Source organism: Sphaeramia orbicularis, chromosome 11 (assembly GCF_902148855.1).
Source record: "Sphaeramia orbicularis chromosome 11, fSphaOr1.1, whole genome shotgun sequence".
Classification (NCBI taxonomy): domain Eukaryota; kingdom Metazoa; phylum Chordata; class Actinopteri; order Kurtiformes; family Apogonidae; genus Sphaeramia; species Sphaeramia orbicularis.
In genome coordinates this window covers 51,784,049-51,808,167 of record NC_043967.1, presented here as the reverse complement: position 1 = coordinate 51,808,167, position 24,119 = coordinate 51,784,049, and the positions used below count along the sequence as shown (strand labels likewise).

General features: G+C 34.6%; 1 protein-coding gene across 1 annotated transcript; it reads right to left on the bottom strand.

Annotated features, from left to right (window-relative positions):
* Positions 1–1,377: 1,377 nt before the first annotated feature.
* LOC115428179 (cell wall protein AWA1) lies at positions 1,378–19,270 on the bottom strand. The gene is made up of 26 exons (XM_030147024.1): positions 19,216–19,270; positions 19,124–19,132; positions 16,868–16,903; positions 16,560–16,610; positions 14,919–14,966; positions 14,379–14,408; positions 14,252–14,290; positions 14,142–14,177; positions 14,015–14,053; positions 11,450–11,479; positions 11,286–11,336; positions 11,077–11,121; positions 10,271–10,315; positions 8,729–8,764; positions 8,393–8,464; positions 7,105–7,131; positions 6,993–7,031; positions 5,684–5,749; positions 5,547–5,591; positions 5,437–5,469; positions 5,285–5,353; positions 4,466–4,522; positions 4,340–4,375; positions 4,215–4,250; positions 2,553–2,597; positions 1,378–1,668 (listed from the first exon to the last, which is right to left on the bottom strand). Exons 1-26 carry the CDS (start codon positions 19,268–19,270, stop codon positions 1,634–1,636), a joined length of 1,110 nt encoding a protein of 369 aa, XP_030002884.1. The 3' UTR covers positions 1,378–1,633.
* Between the last annotated feature and the right edge of the window lie 4,849 nt (positions 19,271–24,119).

Genomic DNA, 24,119 nt, shown 5'->3' with positions numbered 1-24,119 from the left:
ATTCTACTAAGCCCACCGAATGATCTATGTTTGATCCAAACACAGTGTTGTGTGTTGTGGGAATCAGAAGGCTGTGCTTTGGTCAACTACAAATGTGAATTCTCCATACATCATCATGTATCATGTGTCATATTGCCATCTTATTTTTAATCTCTACAGAATATACCTTTCTCCTACTGTGTTTACCTCAATTCCCACATTTTGTTCAGATGTTTCATTATCTATCTCATAAAACTGTCAGTTTGGAAACTCTAGGTGCCCTTGTGAGAAAAATATCTGATTTTATCTAAGTCATGAATCTGAACTCAGGAGTCAGGATTTTGTATGATACACAAGTGAACAAATATCATTCAGCACCATATAACAGCAAAATTTTCATTCTACAAATCATAATGCAATCAAAATGCAGATGGATTCAATATCTGAAATGAACTTTTGGTTGATATCAAAGTGATTCAAAGCTGAAAGTTGGAGATGTCATTGGCTCCAGATTGTAGAGCTCATTGGTGATTCCATGTTATCCTCAAAGATCAAAAGACTGAGATTTATTTGTGCAGAATTTTCTGTTTAATGAGGGAACTCCCATTTATTTTATAGCTTGTTTTATATCAGTTTGCCACAAGTTACTCCAAACTTTATGGCTCTAATGCTTCAGTGAACTGCGATCTTTGCCCTAATGTTGCCAAGATGATGGACTGACTTTCAGCCCAGTGTAAAATCTGTACATTTTCATTTACAAATGGATTTTTCAGGAAAGTTTAAATGAAATTGCTAATAATCTGTTTAAATAATAAAACCAGACCTTACAGGTACTAGATGATCAGTGAATAATTGTAATGTTCAGAGTCATGCTGAGTGAAAGTTCAGTGACATAGTGACTGGATGAAAGACTATTTCAGTGTAAGTATTACAGTTGACGGTGTTTTGTACAAACTGCTTATTATTATGTAAAATACAGTAGAATCTACTTCTTGTTTAGTTTGAACAAGATGCTATTTTAACATCATTTTGACATTTCCTACTTTTTTGTTTGTTTTTAGGAGTCCATAGACATGTTTTAATGTTGTAATATTGTTAGCTCTTAGTGCATGTTGTGTGTTGTTTCTGTCAGATTATAGAAAAAATATACAAATTTTGATCAATTTAGGGAACAGAGTTAAGGCTGTTTAACCTGTTTTCCTTGAAAGGGTTGGGGATTATTATTATTATTATTATTATTATTGGTATTACTTTGAACAGAAGATAAAATGTCAGTTTGATGTTCAAAATAGACAAAACCTTTATTTTTATGATCAAAATCATGTGAAGACATTTTACAAAAAGTGACAAAGAAGAAGAAGAAGATGATGATGCCACATCTCCTGTGATGCCATAAACCGAAAACACCTAACGTTTGACCTTTGACCTTTGAGGAGGTTCGACCAGAACACGCCAAGCCTCTGAATGCGTCTAAAAACAAACCGTCTATAAACAAAATGCACATTTAAATACTCTTAAACACCAACACACTGCTACCGCTCAGTGGGCGGGGCCTAGACTCTAGAGGGCGGGGTCAGATCTCCTGGGCCAATCAGATTGGTCGGTACACTGGAATCTGTAGCGCAGGAATCGAACTCGCGGCTTCATGTGGAAGTCAGCAGGTATCCTCCAGTTCCACATTTTCTGCACCTGACACAGTAGCAACAACAGACAGTCAATAATCAATCAATAATCAGTCCTCAAGTTCTGCATTCTCTGCACCTGAAAATAACCCCCAAAAAAGTGGATAATAATAATAGTAATAATAATAATAATAATAATAATAATAATAATAATAAAAAATCAGTAATAAATAAACACTGAATTGATACTGAATCCACAATAAATAAGTAAAAACATTGAAACGACGTAAATAATATCACAATACAATCATAATGAAATCAAAGACACACAAATGATGAATCAGCAATGAATCTCTGATATATCAATGAATCAATAGTATATCTACAAAAATCAATAAATACAAATATAAATTATCAATAATAATTGGGAAAAAAAATGCATCAATGGAAACAATCAATAATAAATCAATAAAGATAAACAATAACCAATAATTGACTCTAAATCTACAAGAAAATCAATAATAAATCAATAAAGATAAACAATAAACAATAATTGGCTCTAAATCTACAAGAAAATCAATAATAAATCAATAAAGATAAACAATAACCAATAATTTACTCTAAATCTACAAGAAAATCAATAATGAATCAATAAAGATAAACAATAACCAATAATTGACTCTAAATCTACAAGAAAATCAAATATTAGATATCAGACAAGTTAGGTAAACAAGATAATTAATAATCAAATCGGTGTGAAATCAATGAAAATAAGTCTCATTTTCACCATCAATGTAAACCCACTCAGGTGATTCTGCTGAACCACCTCAGGGGATCAGGTTTAGATCGGGACTGGACTGCAAAGGGTTAATGTGTTTTGAGTCCAAACTGGATCATTTCTGTTTATCATTAAAGTAAAGGGTCAGAGGTCAAAGGTCAGATGATACCCACCTTCAGGACCCTGACCAGATGGGTTGTACTGTTCAGTGGCTGTACCTGCAGAGAACAAGCAAAACCAGGAAAGAGAAAGAACAGCTTTCAGCACCTGAACTTGGACTAGAACAACCACGCAGACTAGAAGCACCATCCAAGACCACCAACCAGATGAAACCCCTAGAACTACTAGAGACCGACTAGACTGTAGTCTGGTAGGTTTACCGCTGGACTGAATGTGTAGGTATTCAATGGTACAGAGGTCCGGAAGTTTGTATAGTTGACATTAGGTATTCTCGATGTGTCAGTTTAGGTGTTTAGATTTACAGATGTCTGGTAGTTTAAGTGTTTAACTTAAAGAGGACTGATGGTTTAAGCACTGGACTTAGTAAAAATAGATAATTTTAACATAGAACATCATGGAAGTTCAGTAGTTTTGCATCTTAGTTTACAGAAGTGTGGTGTTTTAGGTGTTCAACTATGCTGAGGTCTGGTTGTTGGGATGGATGGATGGATGGATGGATGGATGAATGGATGGATGGATGGATGGATGGATGGATGGATGGATGGATGGATGGATGGATGGATGGATGGATGGATGGATGGATGGATGGATAGATAGATAGATAGATGTACTATATTTATCCCTTTATACTTTATTATACATGTACAGAATTCCAGTAAGGCATTCAAGAGTTAACCTTTACTGAAACTACTATCAGCGTACATGTACTATTAACATTTGACAGAAATCTGGTAATTTAAGTACTGACCATTTCAGAAGTTCAGTACTTTAAGCATTCAACTTTACAGAAATCTGTTAGTTGATGCATTGCATTACACAACTCCATAGAAAAACAGTAACTTACGCATTCAACTTTACAGATGTTTAGTAGTTTAAGGTTTTTTTTTTTCTTCGACATAAGTAGGTTCCGCGTTTCACCAAAATTCTAGTAGTTTAGGTGCTTAACTTTATAAATATCCAGTAGTTTAATTTGATTTTGCAGACATCCAGTGGTTAAAGTGACTGATTTTGCAGAAGTCTTTTAGTTTAGGTGTTAACATTACAGAGCACCAGTAGTTTAAGCATTCAGTTTTCTGGAGGTCTAGTTTTTTATTTGCTTAAGTATTTCACCAGTATTTCAACTGTTAAACTTTACACAAGTCTGTTAGTTTAACTTTCAACTTGACAGAAATGTGGATATTTAAGCACTGAACATCCTGGAAATTCAGTAGTTTAAGCAATTTTCAGAGAAGTCTGGCAGCTTAGTGTTCACCAGCAGCAGTGCAAGCATTCAACATTACAGGGGTTTTGGAGTTTAAGCTTTCAACTTCACAGAAATATATAGCTTAAGTGTTTGACTTTACCATATTCCAGTAGTTTAGTTGTTTAACTTTACGGTACTTTAAATGATCGCATTAACAGAAGTTACAATAGCACATGCATTTGACTTTGCAGCCGTAGAGTTGTTTAGGTGTTCAGCTCTACAGAACTCCAGTTTAAGTGCTCACCTTTCCTGAAATGTGGTAGATTAAGTGTTTAACTGCAGATGTTCTGTAGTTTTACAGCTAAACTTCACAGACGTCCAGTAGTTTATGTGTCAGACTTTACAGACTATATATGGAACTGATGTCACTATGTCTTTCAGGTCAAACATATTGAACATTTGTAAAACTTACCAACTGTCTGTGTGTGATCTGTCACTGCTGCATGACCTGTAACATGCAAACATACATGTACACACATTACTACACATCCCAGCACTACCATTGGTCATGTGACCTAAACTGTACATGTAACTTACTGGAGTCAGGTGGAGTCGCTGTCACATCTGCTGTCACTACAAAAACACACAATAATGTGACCTCTGACCTTTGACCTGTCTGTAGTATCACGCACAACTTCAGCAGGGATGGTGGGTGGAGCTTACCTGTTTCTGTCCCTGTTGCTATGGTTGCCAGGTCTGTCTGCGAATATTGTCCTGAAACTAGAGAAAACAGTGTCATCAGCATATATTTACTGTATTATCATGTACATCCCATTAGAATATTTATATTTATATTTATACTTATACTCAACAATAGGAGTCTAATGCTGATCCATGTTGAGCCTGCGATTAAACCTCAATACTGCAATTCTATTGGCAGGTTTAATCCCCACCCACCCACCCACCCAAAAAAAAAAAAAAAAAGCAGAAGGCAAGGGGTATTGTTTTTGGTTTGGTTTGTTTGTTTGTTAACACTTTAGCAGCAAAACTATTGTTTTAATTAATACCAAACTGGGTTTATAGATTGCCAGTGACTCAGAATAGATGTCAGTACATTTTGGGAAAAGTAAGTCAATGTTAAAATTTTTTTTATGATTTTTTAAAAATCTTCCCATTTACATATAATGGACAGATAGACAGGTGTACAGATAGACAGGTGTACAAATATACAGGTGTTCAGATAGACAGGTGCACAAATACACAGGGGTTCAGATAGACAGGTGTATAGATAGGTGTACAGATAGACAGGTGTTCAGATAGACAGGTGTTCATATAGACAGGTGTGCAGATAGACAGGTGTGCAGATAGACAGGTGTACAGATAGACAGGTGTACAGATAGGTGTGTAGATAGACAGGTGTACAGATAGACATGTGTTCAGACATGTGTACAGACAGGTGTTCAGGTAGACATGTGTTCAGATAGACATGTGTACAGATAGACAGGTGTTCAGATAGACAGGTGTTCAGATAGACAGGTGTACCTGACTGCAGCGACTGTGTGTAGCTGTTCAGATGTGACGACTCAGTGTGAAGAATAACAGGTGATGATTCTAGAATACAACATGATCACGTAACACTCAAGTGAATCAAACAAACACACTCTTCATGTGGTTGTCATGGAAACTAGTCGTACCTGTGACATCTTGACCCAGTCCGAGACCTGATGCTGTAACCAATCAGAGAGCGGCATGTAAAACTGATCAGTCACTTCATTAAGTATTGATTTTGTGTGGGTGCTCTCACCTGTCAGGTCGATTGGCAGGATGGTCACTGACTCCGCCCCTCCTGCTGATACCACCGCAGCGTTGGGTTTTATTATTAAAGTCAGTAACAATCAATGAATACAAACCAATATTCACTTGGTCAGACTGATCGATCACCTGTCAGGTCAGATGGAAGGTTCTGGGTCTGAAGATCATTGAAGAGGAAGAGTCCGTCTGTTACTGCTGCAGAACAGAACCACAACCAAGATGTATGACAAAATAAACAAAAGAAAATGTGAATTCATGTTTGTCTCTATCCTCTACAACACTCAGAAAAATGACTAAGTACAGTTTATTTTTAAGTATTTGCATCTATTTGATTTAATTTAAATGATTACATTTTTAGAGTTTATTTATTCAAATTCCTTAAAATCAGCATAAATCTTTTAATTGCAAAAACAATTAAATTTAATCTGCTTAAACATATGAATATAGTGTAAATATGTGGATCAACCAAGATTTATATGTGGTAAAAATTTAAAATGCATTGGGTTTATTATTTCAAGTACATAAACTTTATGCATTTTATTTAAATGGGGTTTAGTGCTAAAACCTTTTTTTAAACTTTTCAAATACATTGGATTAATTCATATTAAATACATACACTTGTTCTTAAGTATTTGAAACAAAGTGGATTTATCAATGATTAATACATAAACCTGTAATTGTTTATTCAAAACACTTTGGGTTTATTGGTATTATTACATAAATCTCATTCTTAATTGTTTACATTTGACTGACAAATATACAGCACATAAAGTTTATTGGCCAGTTTATGTTAAATGTAAATAATTCAAATGGATGGAAATTTTTTATTCAATTGAAATACATAAATGTTAAGAATTAGGCCTAAATATTTCTGTGAGTGAAAGTAAAATAATTAAAATCTTCTGATTCAGTGAAGTGTTTCATATAATAACAAATGATCCGAGCTGTTGATTTAATCTGTTATTCATGTTTGTTTCTTTTATGAATTGATTTAATTACATTTAATCAATAAGAATCCACTCAGAGTCTGTTTCCAGTGACATAATCCACATTTACCTTTTATGTTTATGCATTTGGTAGACGCTTTTTTCCAAAGCGACTTACAGGGGAAAACCAATTAAATCACTCAATCAATCAAATGTTATTTATATAACGCCAGATCGCAACAAAAAAGTTATCTCATGACACTTTATATATAGAGTTGGTCAAAAACCAGACTCTAAGCCAATTTACAGACACCCAACCTTTTATTCATAACAACACTGCTATCAACTGTAAAACATTTTTGTGATATTTCAAGCTTTTTTTTTTTAAGGTTCCAATGTGACAACTGAAAATGTTGTGAATAAAGTCACCTGCATAGAAATGTCTGATATGTTCTAAAGCCAACCCGGTTCTGTTTTGCTAAACTCCTCAAAAATCATGTAGTTACTCTTACCTCCAGCTGCGTCACTCAGCAGAGTCTGTCGGCCATTTCCTGAAAATAAAGCATAAGATGTAAACACATAAACACAGAACCAGAACCAGAACACCTCCAGAACAGAACTCACCGTTTGAGTCAGGGGAGTCAGGGGAGTCTATGGGAACATCAACACAAACATGACAATGATGAATTAATAACAGGCTGATGATTTGAGCAAAGGATTGTTACGTGTCATTCAGTGTTTTAATTCAGCTGGGCCTTTCTCTAAGCTGAATTTAGAAATTGCTTTTGAACCAGTCCATGAAATCAGTGGTCTCCAGGGTATTATATGTATCAACATTATTCATCAACATTAGTGATAAAATTATTGAGAAAAGAGTTGCGTCTTATTTGGCCAAATTTTGAACATGCTTTTTAAATGACATATGAGTTACAGTAAAAAGATTGAGAAAAGTCTTCTCTGTAAAAAAAAAAATACTAATAATAACATTTAACCCATAAAGACCCAAACATCCACTGGCGTCCAAAACTATCTACTGATCTAAACTATTTAATACCTGTTGATACATTAATCCTATCAAAACATGTAAATAACTGGTGTAAAATACAATTTGTCATCTTTTCACGGTCATCAAATATGACCCATTTGGATGTTCAGAGGCTCCGTAGTTACCATGGAAACACCATCACCTTCTACAACATTGATTCACCAGTAAAACCTATGGACTTGGATCAGTGACAGTAGATGAAGACTGATAGTTAATGATATATTTGCTGAAAAAGTCATTTTTTCTTCAATTTTATCTATTTCTGATATAAAAACCCTTAACTTTACTCTGAGCTTTTATAAACATCTATATGATCAGTGAATTATATATTTGAAAATACTTGATTATCACTGGAAAAATACAAAATAAAGAGGATAATATTATAATAAATGGTCATAAATCACTTAAGAAAGATTAAATATGGAGAAAAATTCATTTGGGAACTGATGCAAAAGTAGCACTGGGTAGCAATGGGTTAATAATAATGTTGCCTGAGATAGATTAACTAACAATGTATGTTGTTAGATTCAATGCTGAGAAAAACATATTAAAAAGCAAAATTAATTTCACTTTTTAAAATGTTAAATGTTGAAAAGTTTTAACAATCAACACATTGGTACGTACTGCTATATCTTAAAATATGAATACCAAATATTCTACTTTTGATCTGTTATAGTTTTTATGTGTTTATTCTATTTTGTTTGTTTATTGACGTCATTGAAATGAGGAAATAAGGTTTAAATAAAGACTGAGTAAATGAAGTATTTGTGTTGAATAGCATTAGGTGTCATCAGTGTAACAGTGAACCAGGATATTAAGTTGCCAAAATAACATACAACAAAACAAAGTGTTGAAATGTGTGCTGACCTCCTGGAGCAGAGGCCTGGGAGGAGCCTGAGACAGAACTGGAAGCTGATTGGCTGTCAGGCCCTGGTCCTCCTGAACCACAGTGGAACCACACAAACCAGGAAAAAAAATGCACAAATTTAATGAGCAGAAAAACCTTTTACAGTTCTAATCACATGATTGCATGATCGTGGCAAAGTCACATGACTGTGGGCGTGTCCATACCTGCAGGTGAATCACCCGATATTGGAGCCACTGTGACGCCTGAATTGCCCGCTGAAATGACAGGCTGATCAATATGAAACTCATCAGAACTGATCAATGATGAAGACAGTCAGAGAAGCAGGAAACGCTCACCTGCAGCATCCAGCTGAGTGGGCGGAGCTGTGTGATCTGTCAGAAACATGATAGGAGGAGAGAGCTGTCAGTCAAATTTAAATCAGCCTGTTGGGTTTTTACAGATCTAAAAAGGTTCTACATCAGGGGTCTCAAACTCAACTTGCCTGGGGGCCGCTGGAGGTAGAGTCTGGGTCAGGCTGGGCCGCATTAAGTATTCCACAAAAAAGGGTTTCTTTACTTTATTCGCAACTAGTAACAGGCTCTTTTTGATGAACTTGCCTTCTTTGAATGGTTGTCCGGCCCTAGCATCATCTCAATCACCACGTAGCTAGCTTCGACTGCTGCTTCATTCTCTTCGTTTCCTTTCTTGAATAAATCTTGTTGCCTCAGTAGACATTTTTCAAGATTGGCGACCCGGTTCTTTCTCTCATCTCCCTGGTATTTTGTATACTCCTCAGCATGTCTAGTTGAATAATGAAGTCAGACGTTGTATTCCTTACACATCGCAACTTTCTCTGTGCATATGAAACATGTAGGGGTGCCTCTGGGCTCGACAGAAAATATTCCGTCTCCCACTTTTCCTGAAATTGTCTGTGCTTGTTGCCAACCTTGCTCTTTACGGCACGTTTTGAGAGAGACATGACCAGAACTGGGTGACAGCAGATATTTTACGTCCACTTGGTGTCACTCCCTAATATGTTTCAACTAAGTGACTAACATTCATACTTCCCCAGGTACTTCGCGGTTGGCTAGCTTGACAACTGTTGAGAACAAATGCTGCCGGAAGCTGTCATGAGACTATCTATGGTAGCCCATAAGTGATAAAAATAAATAAAATAAAAGTGTGGCAAGACTCAGCAAAAATGTACGTTTAAGAACTTCATGTGGGCCGTACTAACACTAAACTTTGATGTCAAGTAGGGGGCCACAAAATATCATTCCACGGGCCGCATTTGGTCCCTAGGCCACACGTTTGAGACCCCTGGTTTACATCGATTCAACTGAAAACACATGAAGAACGTTGGAGGTAATGTGGAGAATTTGATGTAGGTCACACATGTCTTGAAAATGTGATAAAATAACTGTGTTTTGGGAGATGGCGTGTGGAGTACTACAGCAAATAATGGGGTATGAGATTCCAATGTGCTGTGATGCACTGTATGTGTGTGACTGGTCTGATGGAAGTGTAGTGGGGAGCGACATATACTTAGTTAAGATACTTTCATTGGCTTGCAAAACAGCTATTACAAGGAACTGGGGAAAAACAAAACCACCTACAAAGGACCAATGGATCATAATTATGGAAGGAATGTATACTATGGAAAAAATAACTCACAAACTGCGACTACAAGAAGCACAAATGAACAAAAACTGGAATAAATGGATGGATTACAGAACCCAGAATGGTGGAAGGACTGAATAATGTGAATGTAGTGTCATGTAGTGTACCCAAGCAAGGTTTGTTTGTTTGTTTGTTGTTTTTGGTGACTATGTGTTTGTGAAATTTCAATAAAAACTTAAGCGGAAAAAAAAAAGAAAAGGCAAGAACTCATAACAGACCTGGTACATGAACATGGACATCTGGTCCAAACGGATCAGCTCCACCTGAGAACACATTTAAGAACATCTGCATGAAATAAGGATATATGTGTCCAATTGTAACAAAAGAGTCAAAAATCAACATTTGTCGAAAAAATACTAAAACATTGAGGTTTTCTTGATAAAAATATGAGATGATGTCACAAAGCACATGGAATGTTTATTGTATTGAGGTGAAATTAAATTAAATTTAAAACTGAAATTAAATATATTAGAACACAACACATTGTCCTCAAGAACAAATAACATGTTGAAAAACCAGTATTGAAATAAAACTCAGAGCTGAATATCAACGGGTTTTGTTGGAGGACAGTTAGATTAGTGGCTAAAGAACTGTAAAATGATAAAACTAGAAAAACAATGATTTTTTTGTTTCCATCAGAATTTTAAGCTGATTTAATTCAGAACCAACAGGACAGTCGACACATAGTAAAGGAAGTGACCATGGACCACTGGGAGAAATAGGATGAAATGTTGGGTTTGTAACTCTGATAAAGAAATAATGTTCAACAATGAAGTAAAATGAAGTAAAATGCACATTAAGATAATCAGATTTTCAGTATGGAATGAGAATTATTTACAAAGTTCTATAATTTCTGTACATTTATGGAGATAAAAACAGTAGATCGACCTGAACAGCTGTCTCTGTTTCCTTTGATAAAAGTTGATAATGTTGCTAGGCATTTATTTATTTGTTAAATTTTTGTTTCTTTATTTGTGTGTTGTCATGAAAACTTTCAGAGCATGTTTGATCTGTTAAAACTCACCCATTACACTCAGGAGGAAGTCGTGACTTGACGGGTCAATTCCTCCTGATGCATCGAAACAAATAAAGAAATAACAAATGTGTATCAACATAGACAACAAATTCATCAAACATCAACCACTGTTGTCTTGTCTTTACCTGTAGAGACACACTCGCCTGACCTGAACATTTTAGTAAAGTTTAGAATGTGGATGTCGCCCTTCACCTTACCTGTTTGACCATTATCGACTCCTCCTCCATTCAGCAGCTTCTGTCCATTACCTGGAAAACAGTAAAAATGGACTCATTTCAACTGGTTTATTATGCACACATTTTAAACTTTTTATGTCATTCATAAATTAAGATTATCTATGTTTATTCAGACAGTTTTATACCGTTGGACTCAGCGTCGACGCCATCAGCACCTGAAAACAAACATAAAACAGACTTAACTCTCTCTATTTCACTGGGGTTTGACTCAGTATCAGACCTGATATTCAGCCTTTCAGTGTTGAGCCATCAGATCCAGTAAGGTCTTTTCTACTGGTATTAAGAATCAGAATCACTGACCTACATTTACATCCTACGTTTTTTGGTTTATTCTGTGAAAATGTATTAAATTATTCCCAGCCGTCTATTCTCTTTATTTGGTGTCTTTTCTTTCGGTCACTGCTGTTAGAGCATTTGTCCAATCATATTTCACAGTCCTGTGTTGCCGGGTAAAATAAATCTTCCTTGAGGCTCAGAATCAACAGTACAGCCTCTGGAGCTCAAAATAAATGTAAATAAACCTTTTGCTTTAACCAATCAGATTTCTTTTTGGCCATCTAGAGTGCGTACAATAATGTCAACATTTTCCCGTCATTTGATTGGACGGTCAAAGAGCAGCTTGTCAGAACAAGCTCAGCTACAAAAAATGACATATGTAAAGACTTAAGATAAAATCTGTTGGTTTAGATTTAATATTTGTTTTGAACCCACAATGGCCGACAGAGAAGAAGAAATAGATTTGTACCCAAACATACTAAAAGTAAGTAGCAACTCGATATGTAAAGTGTCATGAGATCACTTTTGTTATGATTTGGTGCTATATAAATAAAATTTGATTTGATTTAGTAATTATGATGAGTTTAAAGTATTTTATGAACATTTGTGTTTATGTTTTTGTTCTTTTATTCAGTAAATATTGCTGATTGTGCTTGAGTTAATGTACATGGTTCAGCTGTGGCTGTAGTGAAAGGAGACCAGCTGATTTGTGTTGATTGGTTTTCTTTAATTATGACATTTATTCTCTATGTCAGATACCTGTCTATGATGTAATGCCTTCTCATATTGTGTTTTTTGTATAGTATTGACAGAAAAGTATTGATATTAGAAGGTGGATTAACCCATAAAGACCCAAACAGACACTAGTGATTGAAAATGTTTAATACCTGTTGATCCACTAATCCTATCGATACATGTAAATAACTGGTGTAAAATGGGGTTTGTCATCTTTTCATGGTTATTAGATATGACCCATTTGGATGATCAGAGGCTCCGTAATTACCATGGAAACACTGTCATCCTCTACAACACTGATTCACCAGTAAAACTCATGGACTTTGACAAATGACAGTGGATGGACACACTTGTTTTTTTCATTCAGTTATTGATATCTTTGCTGAAAAAGTCTTTTTTTTTTTTTTTTTTAGTTTTCTCTATATTTCATAAAATAACCTTTGAATATACTCAGAGTTTTCATGAACATCTACAAGATCAGGTAATTAAATATAGGAAAGTACATGATTTAAATTGAGAGATGCCAAATACAGAGGATAATATTATACAAAATGGTGAAAAAGGTTAAATATAGAGAAAAATTCAACTGGGAACTGCCACAAAATTAGCACTGGGTCTTTATGGGTTAAGTCATGTAGAACATCACTGAAGGCCTCAGTGTGAAATATACAGCCCAACACTGGAAATTCTACATTATCTGTATTTTTTTAAGCCAGTTTCTCAGATTCCTAGTGGTGTTTTACTGATTTGAAATGGCTGCAATGCTTCTTTATCTCCTTATCCCTGACAGGCTTGTTCACAGTTATTTTGGGGGATGATCCTCAAGAAAACATGTCTTTTACCTTCAGTAAAACCTCTAATCCAGTGGTTCCCAACCTTTTATAGCTCGTGACCCCATTTTATTGTCACAAATTTTTGGCAACCCCAGGCATTCAAAACTGACTTTTTTTCCCCCTAAAATTAATTTGTTTTTGATCTTCTAATAGTTTTCTTTACTATGTTGCAAATAAATGTTAATTTTAGACAACATTTAGTCTATATAATGTATATTATTATGGATGGAGGCAGAAAAGCCAGGTGTAGATTACTGCACAAAGTGAGAATTTGATTTTCCTTGGTCAGGATATGTACAGTCAGTCCAGTTTAGATTTACAAGGCTGACAATTAATACTGAACAAACAATAACTCAAACTATGAATTATGAAAGAGCTGCAGCATCTGAAACCGACCACAATGAACATTTGACAGATAAACAGAACCACAGTGCTTCAGTTCCAGCTTCACAGTTTGTCTTTTATGTATTGTGATTGTCTCATTTGTCCCATCTGCTGTTAAGTTTTTAAATAACCTGTAGACGAGCTTGTTGGAAACAATGGACTGTTAACTATGGTGACTTATTTATTTACTGTATTTATTGTATTATGTGAGTTTGATTGTTTTGGTGATATGTGAGATATGTATACTTCTGTTGCAAATCAAATTGCCCTTCAGAGATGTTAAAGATTTTTCAATTCAATTCTGTCAGCTCACCATATATTTTTTTATTAGTACGTTTTATTTTTTTGTTTTTTTAATTTTGATCAATTGCTAGAAACTTCAGGCAACCCCATTTGATTTCCAGGTGACCCCAAGGTTGAAAAACACTGCTCTAATATCTAACTGTGGCTGCAGATATTTACCGTGTACCGTGCCGGTGGAAGCTGCTCCATGATCTGGGCCTGAAAAACACAAACTATCCTGTTGCACTTCTGTGATTTAACATGATGAATGAAAATGAAATTAACAGATGAAGTGTAGTTTTGTTACCTGCAGGCTGAGCAGCAGACAGATCTACAGCTGAACCTGAAGTCACAACAGGATTTTACTGCAAACTGTTTGAGGTGTTTGATGGTTGATTGACGTATTTTATTTCTTACCTGCATGTTGTGAAGTTGCTGAGCTGCCCAAACCTCCAGCTGCAGATAAAGGTGTTTTATTTCTCTCTCTACATATACAACTGATAGAGTTTACACGTTGTGGCATTAACAGCAATGTTAAAATTACCTGCATCTACAGAGGAATGACCTGGATCACCTAACACAGAGAGAAACATGTGAATGAGTGCAGATATTATTGAACACAGTTGTTTTTTGTTTGTTCGTCCTGTCTTTTACCTGCTGAGCCTCCTGCGGTTCCACCATTCGTTCCATCCACCGCTGAATGACTGCTTGACGCTGCTACCAAACAAATTCATTTATCTGTTTAGGACAAAATCTCAAAATTCGGCTAAAACTTGATCTGTGGAGTAGTTAAGAAGAAGTGTGATTTTGCATATCTTGGGATTTTTTCCACATCAAAGTACTGGCAGAAATGAGCAGGTCAGTTCAAGAAAGATCTGGATATAAAGAACAATTTATCGAGTCACAGTATAGCACCTACTACTGGTTGATATGGTTTTGTCTTTTTTCTTTTTTTTTTTTTTAAAGAATTCTTTAAGGTGTATTTAGTCAAAAATTTTACTTTGTACCACTTTCCATTCAGTCACCTCGTCCAGTTTACAATAATAATGATGATAGTAATGTAAAGAAAGTGATGAAAACTAACCACTCTGATCCTGAATGTGGGAGGAGCCAATTGCTCCTTCACTGACACCTGCAGAGAAAAAAAAAACACCTGTCACATGACCATTGATTTTGATCATTTACTTTTTTATTTTTCATATTTCTGCATCTTTTAAATTTTTAAAAATCTTTTTTATGACATTTTTGTGTATTTGGATTTGGTGAAGAAGATGATTTTAAAAGGTCTATATATACAGTAGTGTTTATACTTTCAGTCACTAAAAAAAATTTAAAAAATCATTAGATGTTGACAAAGATGCCAGTGTATTAGATTGTACAGATATGAACTGAATGCATTTACACCAACGGGCAGGGGGATTTATGTGACCACTAGAGGGAGTGGTGAGTCACTGTCGGTCCCCCACGGTGACGAAAACCAACACCATGGGGCCTTTGACCAAAGCATCAGAAAGTGACCATATGGGATGAGAACCATTAAGACACAACTTTTAGAGTCAAAGAGAGTGACAAAGTGATAAAATCTAAAATCACTGTTGTAGTTTTCAGCACTGGACTCAGCTGTAAATGAACAGAATGGAGTTTGATGATGAAATGTCTGCGTTTCTTCTACACGAGTGAGTTTGTCTTTGAGGCTTATGAAGGTATAAAGTTATTATGGGATGTTATTATCTTTGCTAAGTTGCTGTTGGTTGATCCATGGTTCAGACTAAACTGTGACAGTTCTGACCTTGTTTGTTCGATTCCAAACAGATCTTTAGTTCAGCTACTGACAACACACACCGAACAGAAAACAGAGGTGATTTGTGGTTTTACTGTGGCTGTTTTTATCTAAAAACAGTGCTAAGCTAACAGAGCTAAGCTAACAGAGCTATAATGTAAACTATCAGCTGACGCAGCCAGTATCAATACCACATAGAAGACACAGATTAGGAAAATTAATTCACCTCATATTGTTTTGTATTTCACTCTTATTAAAACAGCTCTGAAACTCATTGTTAGCCAGTATGAATAAGTTTATACAGATTCTACAGCTTTGTGAATGATTCTTATCGCACCTATGACTTTCACTCTGAATTCAATCTCTCCTGATTTCTGATAATGATTATTTTCAGGTTATTTCTTCAGAATCAGACACTTTAATTTATACGTTTCTTGAAATTGAAAACTTCAATTTATTAATGAGTTTTTATGAACATAAATGCAGCTTATTTCTTTTTTACATTTGTAACACAAACATTTCATCTGTCTTTTGACAGATTTTTGCCTTTCATTTGCACATACAAAAAACACAAATGCTGACTTTTTACTGCTTTGTCACATTGGATTCATTTACAGAGCTGAATGTGATATATTAGATGTGTTTTCAGACTCAGTTTAACTCTTTATCTCCTAGTTCTGCTTGTGTAAGGATTCATTTTGGTCATAGCCTGATAAAGGACTCATAGAACCTGAACCAATACCCTCCTTCAGTCTGGATCAGTTTCGCTTTTGGTGGCCCCACCACCATAACCTGCATCACCACGAGTTACCGAACAGACAGATGAAGAAACACCTCGTCCAAGATGCGGATCAGATCAGACTGAATCAGGTCTCAATGTCAGCGGGTTAATCTGGATTAAGCAGGAACAAAAAACCGTTGTAAAGGAAAAACCGGATCAGTTACCTGAAGCTCTGGACGCTGCCACCGTGGTGGGCTGCTGAACGCCAAGGATTCCTGTTGAAGGAGGGGAAGGGGGGGTATCAGATGAAACTCAGGCCTGAATGAATACAGCTTCTGTTTGGAGCAGCTGAAGTTCATTAAACACAGCTCAGAGTCCTGCTTATTAAAAATCAATCAAACAACTGGCAAAACCTCATCTGTTATTTATGAATATGTTTAAATGAGTAGTTTAGCCTTTAATTTAAATGTTTATGAACAGTTTTATGATGAAAAGTTAAAGGTCACAGACGGAAAGTGGTTTAGCTTCTCACCCACAATCTTATCCTGACTCTTGGAGTCATCATCATCTGGAAAAGGAGAGAAGATCCAAGCTTTATTTCTCTAATTAAAGTAGTTTAACAAAAGTTTTAAGACGTTATGTTCTACTCACAAGGAAGTTGTGTTTCATATTGTGTGAACATGTATTCTGTTTATAATCACAAAGATTTTTCAGTTTTTTCAATTAGGTCGATGGACAACACGCCTTTCTTTAGAACTATCATACATTTTATATTATATTATATTATATTATATTATATTATATTATATTATATTATATTATATTATATTATACAGAGAGTTTTATTTTCATAATTTAATTACTAATTATTGAACTCATTTCCGAGTGGCATGGGGGCACCACATATCACATGACTCTATCAGACAGGTGCAATCTGGTCCATAAATGAGTTTCATCGTAAAGGTGAATCATTTAGAAATTGACCCAAAGTCAATGCAAGTGAAGTAAAAAAAAAAAAAAAAAGTTTGTCCAGTTTTCCATATTTTGTGATTTCAAAAATAAAATTCCACATAGAAATGAACTCATTTCAACCAATGTGGATAGGAAGTGAGTTATTCAACAAAGTTAATCAGAGATGAAAGTAATAAAAATAAACACTAAATATTCATTGTTCATTTGTGTTTATCTTGTTATTTTTTTCTTATTTTTTGTTATTGTTGATTTTTGTTCATGTGTTGATGTTTATTTGGTTAATTTTGATGTAATGTTGTGAACACCATCATTCAACTCTTTCAATTAAAATCAACAAGTAATAAAACAATATTTTTGTTCGTCGTTCATTTTGTTGTTTTCATGCATGAGCTTTTTCCCCCACAAAATTAAATCAAAACGAGAAGTCTATTCGGTCTTCATTCTTACTGGACTTTCTTCTTCTTGTTATTTTCTTTTTATTTAGCAAGATTTACACGTCATCATGCGTTCATATATAGTTTAATTTGGAGCTGGTCGAGGTTCATGTTAGCTGTATTTCCAAGCCAACAGTATCAGGTGGAGCTCAGTGTTGCAGCTGTAGAAGAGCAGAAGAGATGCACTCAACTCAATATAGAGCATCAGGATTTCTACAGGAAATAACATCCTCTACATAGTCTCTGTATAGAAATCGTTATTATAGTAGTTATTATAGAGTTTAGTAACATGAAAATAAACTTCATATATATATTCAAGCTCAAGTGAATCTTCCATATTGAACCTGTATGCATGTATTAATTTTAATCCATTACAGCGCCACCATGTGGCTGTTTTTCATTATATGTTGCTTCCTGGCTCATATGCTGCATGTGTAAAGTTGAATTAATGAGTCATGTCATTGTGTATGAAATCTCATTTGACTGAATCACAGTGTTGTAGGTTCAGGTTTGTAAAAGTACAAAATCAAAAATGACATGTTTTGTGTTATTGTGAAAAATGTTAAGGTAGAATCGGGAGATGTCTATATCAATCGATGCAGCTCAATTCAAAGAAGACGTAATATCTGATAAGTGAAGTTCAGTGTTGGGCTCATGAGTTATTTAACATAAAGTAAACATCACAGCGCTCCCTTGTGGTTAAGATGATGCAGGATTCTGAGGAAAATGTTTAGGACATTTGATCTATTATTGGTACGACAGTTACTACTATTACCACTATTACAACTACTACTACTATTACTCCTATTATTACTACTACAACTACCACCACTACTACTACTACAACTACTACTACTCCTACTACTGCTTCTACTACTACTACTACTACTACTACTACTAATAATAATAATAATTTGATGAATTATTAATTGATTCGTGATAACCTGATTCATATGGATTATGTTCTGGTTGGTTGAAGTTTGTATTTTAGGTTCAAATATGTGTTAAAGTTCAGAACTGATGGCACAGTTAATAACAGGAAGTGAACATCTGTCATTGTCATAACCCACGTGACCACTAGAGGTCACTATGAGGTCAATACAAACAACAAACAATAGATGTCTTAAAGGTTTTTAACACAGTTTAGAAAGTGTCAGGGAAAGAAAAAAAGTCAATTCATGTTAGAGTTTGATGTCTTTAAATAATAATAAAAAATAATTAAAAAAAAAACTTTACAGAAAGGAGGAGGAACTCTAAGACATTAAAACAGTGAAAGTCATGGGGTGCAGGTTGGTCACATACATGACCCTCAGTCCTACCCTCCTCCTCCTCCGACAGTTCCCCCTCCCCCTCCTCTGGAGCCTCCACCTCCACCTCCTCACGCTCCTTCTCTGGAAAAACACGACCAACAAACTGTCAAACTGTCAAATAAATGAAAATAACAGAAAATTAAAAGCAGTACATGAATTTTTACCCTCAACAGGAGCCGTAGAAACTGTTGTTGAGAGAATGACAACCATCGACACCATCAATACGTTTCTGTGAGGAGACCGTAATCAATACTGATCAATACTAATCACCATTTAATAGTGTTCAATAACCTTTAAACCAAGAGCACTTCATCTGCATCTAATCAATACTTAAATCAAAACATTAAGTCAGTCAACAACACAAAACAATATCAATACTTATCACAAATTATAAATATCAATCAATACTTAAAAATATGTTATACCTAACAATAAAAACCTATCAATACCTCTGAGTTATTTTTAATCAACAATTATCAATACTTAACAAAATGCAAACTGTGGTCAGAAGGCAGTGGCACTGAAGTCAATACTGATCAATACTGATCAGTGATCAATGACTAAATCAAAATATGTCAAGTTTGCTGTCATCAATGTTCAAAAGAAGGATTTGACATATTAGAAGTTTCATAAAAATATTTCTGTTTTCAAACTGAAATGATTGAAAACACAAACATCAAGATATCAGAAAGTAAACAAGTAAGCAAGCAAACAAACAAACAAACAGCAAAACACAACCCAACACCTACAGAGATCACAACCAATAAATCAGTCAATCAATACAAACCCCAAACCATACATATAATTCAATCATTTAACAACAGTCAATAAGTGTTTTAATCACACAACTGATCCAACTACAGATACTACAGTAGAACTGATAGAATACTACAGTACTACTACATATATTACAGGACTGAGATGAAGTGTGTGGTTTATCTGCACTAATACTGACATTAATATCCATGTTCAGAATAGTATAAAGAGCAGTACTCACAGTGGCAGCATCCTGCTGTCTGACAGATTCTCTGTTCAACAAAAGAGAAACAGCAGAAAAAGCTGCAGCTCCGCCTTCAAACACTGATATTTATACAGAGTAACTGAGAGGAGGGGCCACTACTGCTGAAAATACTACACAAAATACTTCCAATACTCAGGAAAATACTTTAAACTGATATGTATATGTATAGTATGTATACAACAACTGGGGCGGGGGGATTTCAAATGCTGAAGAAATACTAATACACATATTTATACAGCATAACTGAGAAAAGGGGCCACAGCAGCTGAAAATACTACACAAAATACTACCAATACTCAGGAAACTACTTTAAACTGACATGTATAGTATGTATACAGCAACTGGGGGGTGTGTGTGTGTGGGGGTAATACTAATAATACAGATATTTATACAGGGGGGATTTCAAATACTAAAGAAATACTAATAATACAGATATTTATACAGAGTAACTGAAAAGAGGGACCACGGCAGCTGAAAATACCACACAAAATACTACCAATACTCTGGAAAATACTTTTAACCGACATGTATAGTATGTATACAGAAACTGAGGAGGAGGGGGGGTATTTCAAATACTGAAGAAATACCAATAATACACATATTTATACCGAGTAACTGAGAAGAGCAGCAGCTGAAAATACTACACAAAATACTACCACTACCCAGGAAAATACTTCAAACTGACATGTATAGCATGTACACAGCAGCTGGGGGGGTATTTCAAATACTGAATAAATACTAATAATACACATATTTATACAGAGTAACTGAAAAGAGGGTCCACTGCTGCTGAAAATACTACAGAAAATACTACCAATACTTAGGAAAATACTTCAAACTGAGATGTATAGTATAAATATGGCAACTGAGGGGAGAAAATATTTTAAATATTGAAGAAATACTAATAATACACATATTCATACAGAGCAGCTGTGAGGTGGGGATGTTGCAGCTGAAAATACTACAGAAAATACTACCAACACTCAGGAGAATACTTTAAACTGAGTTGTAAAGTATAAATACATCAACTGAGGGGAGAAAATACTTCAAATACTAAAGAAACAATAATTACACTGATAGGGCAGTCGAGTGGAGGGGCCACTTCACTTGTAAACACTACATAAAATACTACCAATACTGCAATACTGAGGGAAATACTCTAAACCAAGATGTATAGTATAAGTACAGCAAATGAGGGGGGAAAATACTTTAATTGTAAAGAAATTGTAATAAAATTGATATTTATACAAAGCCACCAAGAGGAGGGGCCACTTCAGTTGGAAACACTACACAACATACTATAGAAAATATTACCAATACTGAGGAAATTATGTCAAAGTCATGTGTAATACTACAGAAATACTACATATACTCAAATCAATAAAAGACAGGGCATGTTCAGGTAAAAGTACAACACAATATACTACACAAAATATTACCAATACTGAGGAAAATACTCTAAACTGATATGCATCAATAAAGCAACTGAGGGGAGAAAATACTTCAAAAGCTAAAGAATTACTGCTAAAACTGACATTTATATAGAGCAGCTGAGATGAGATACCACTTCAGCTGAAAACACTACATAAAATATTTGTAATACTGAGGAAAACACTCTAAATTTAGATGTATAGTATATAAACAGCAACTGAAAGGACAAAATACCTCAAATACTAAAGAAATACTAATAACACTGATAGAGCAGCCAAGAGGAGGGGCCACTACAGCTGAAAATGCTGCATATAATACTACCAATACTGAGGAAAATACGTCAGCCATGTCAATATTATACATAAAGCAACTGAGGGAGAAAATACTTCAAATGCTGAGGAAAAAAACTCTGATATTAGTAAGCAGGAACTCAGAGAAGGGGCCTGTTCAACTCAAAATATACAGAAAATACTACAAATACTGAGGAAAATACTTTAAGGTGTTATGTATAACATATATATAGCATCTGAGAAAAGAGACTTACACTGTAGAAAACACTTCAAATACTGATGAAATGCTACAAAACTGACATTCTGATATATGTTCAGCTTAAAATCCTACAAGTATTGATGAAAAATATTTTGAATTGATCTATTTCATTAAAATCTTCAATAAATCTCAATAATCAATATCAGCATGAGAAGGAATCTGGTCAGATGTGTTTATCTCTGGGTTAATATCACTATAAAGGCATCTGATGACAGTAACTCTTTAATTTTCCATGTCATTTTCATTTATAATTAATTATTTAAATAAATAATAAATATATATATATAATAATAATAAATAATTAATTAAAATTAATATCAGTTCTACCATAATAATAATGTAATTGAACCTGATGATACATCACTGGGAAGATTCTAACATAAATAATAATGTAAACTAATGCCATGTCCACACTGGAATTGACATTTTTCTTTATATGTATTTCTTTATAAGTAGATGTCTTATGTCCCATGTTAATTCTAATTCTTTACTGTCTTTTCCATTTTGTATTTACTTTTTACTTTGTGTCAATCATACTCTACACAACATATTGAGGTACAGGCCTATTATACAATATAACAAAAAAAATATAGTCTGTTAGTGATTATTAAAAACACAGCTGATTCTGGAAAATCAGAATTAGTTACTTATTAAACTCAGAATCAATTCAAACAAGTTAAATGACCTAAAACAAGAGCAATTATGAGTAAAATATGGGAAATTAAACATGTGAATTGCTGTAAAGATAGAAATGATGAAACCTTAAGTTGTTTTTTGCTACTGTTTCATGTTGTAGATGCACAATAAATAAAAGTAGATTCTCAAAGACCAGTACAAATTGGCAGTATTTTACAGACAAATGATGTACAGAGGTAAAAGTACCAATAAGAGCTTTATAAATAAATAGACTGATATTTAAATACAGACAGGAATCCACATTGATGAGTACTGTAGTTATAATCAGTAATAAATATTATCTAATTTTATGTATCAGGATATTACATGTCAGGATAATCTAAAACTGAATAATCGTCTCGCTATAATGCAGTGGAAAACTCAGTTTATTCCAATAAAAGAAACAGATTTTCTGTCTGAATTTAGTCACCACTTCTTTCAATATATCTGAATGTTAGGTTCTCATTAATCCATGATCCTAGATAATTTCTCTCTAGCTTGTGATTATTGAGGGCAACTTCCAGTACAACAGGACAGAAGAGACTTAAATACAAAAAATGAGCAGATTGTGATTGTGTTGTAACATACAGAGTTGCATCACCTACATAGAGACGAATTTTACACCCGATTACAGCTGAGACAAAGTCATTATAACATAACCAGCTGCACACTTTTAATCCCCCTCAGCCAAATATAGTTTAAGATTCTGCTGAAAGTTACTGCCTGATAATTTAGATTAGATTGTCTATGTGTAAAATTTATTACATACATATTTATATTTGAAAGTACTCTGATATTATAACTACACAAGCCTGTTTCAAGCAAACATATCACCCCAACAAAGGGGTCGTGTCTCCATCTGATGCCATTTGACCTTGAAAATAGATTCAATTTCCGTTCAGTAGATTTCTGCTCCATGTCAGGATGCATCCACAGTATAAATTTGGTGCAGATATCTAAATGTATTCTTCAGATAATGCGATTACATCGTTGAATGCACAGATAGACAGATGGACGACAAAACGATTACAATACCACTTTGGCCATTTCTGTCCGAGGGGTACAAATAGGTTAACTACACTACGTGCTCTCTAAATACAGATTATTTATACTTATTCAGTTATTCATTCATTCATACATGAATTATCCTCACATTAATACCATTTCAGTAGTTGCTTTTCCATTGACTCTCAAACTGTGTGAATATAACTTACGCATAAAAATTTGCCTAATGGAAAAAAGGACAATGTCACCAAAACTCTCATTTTTCAATGAAAAGTTTTTATGCTGGTAAGACGTGGTTTTCCAGGTGTAGAGAAACTGGTATTTAATGCAAAACTGCAATGGAAAGAGCTATTTCTGCAACTACAGTCATGTGAATAAAAAAACAAA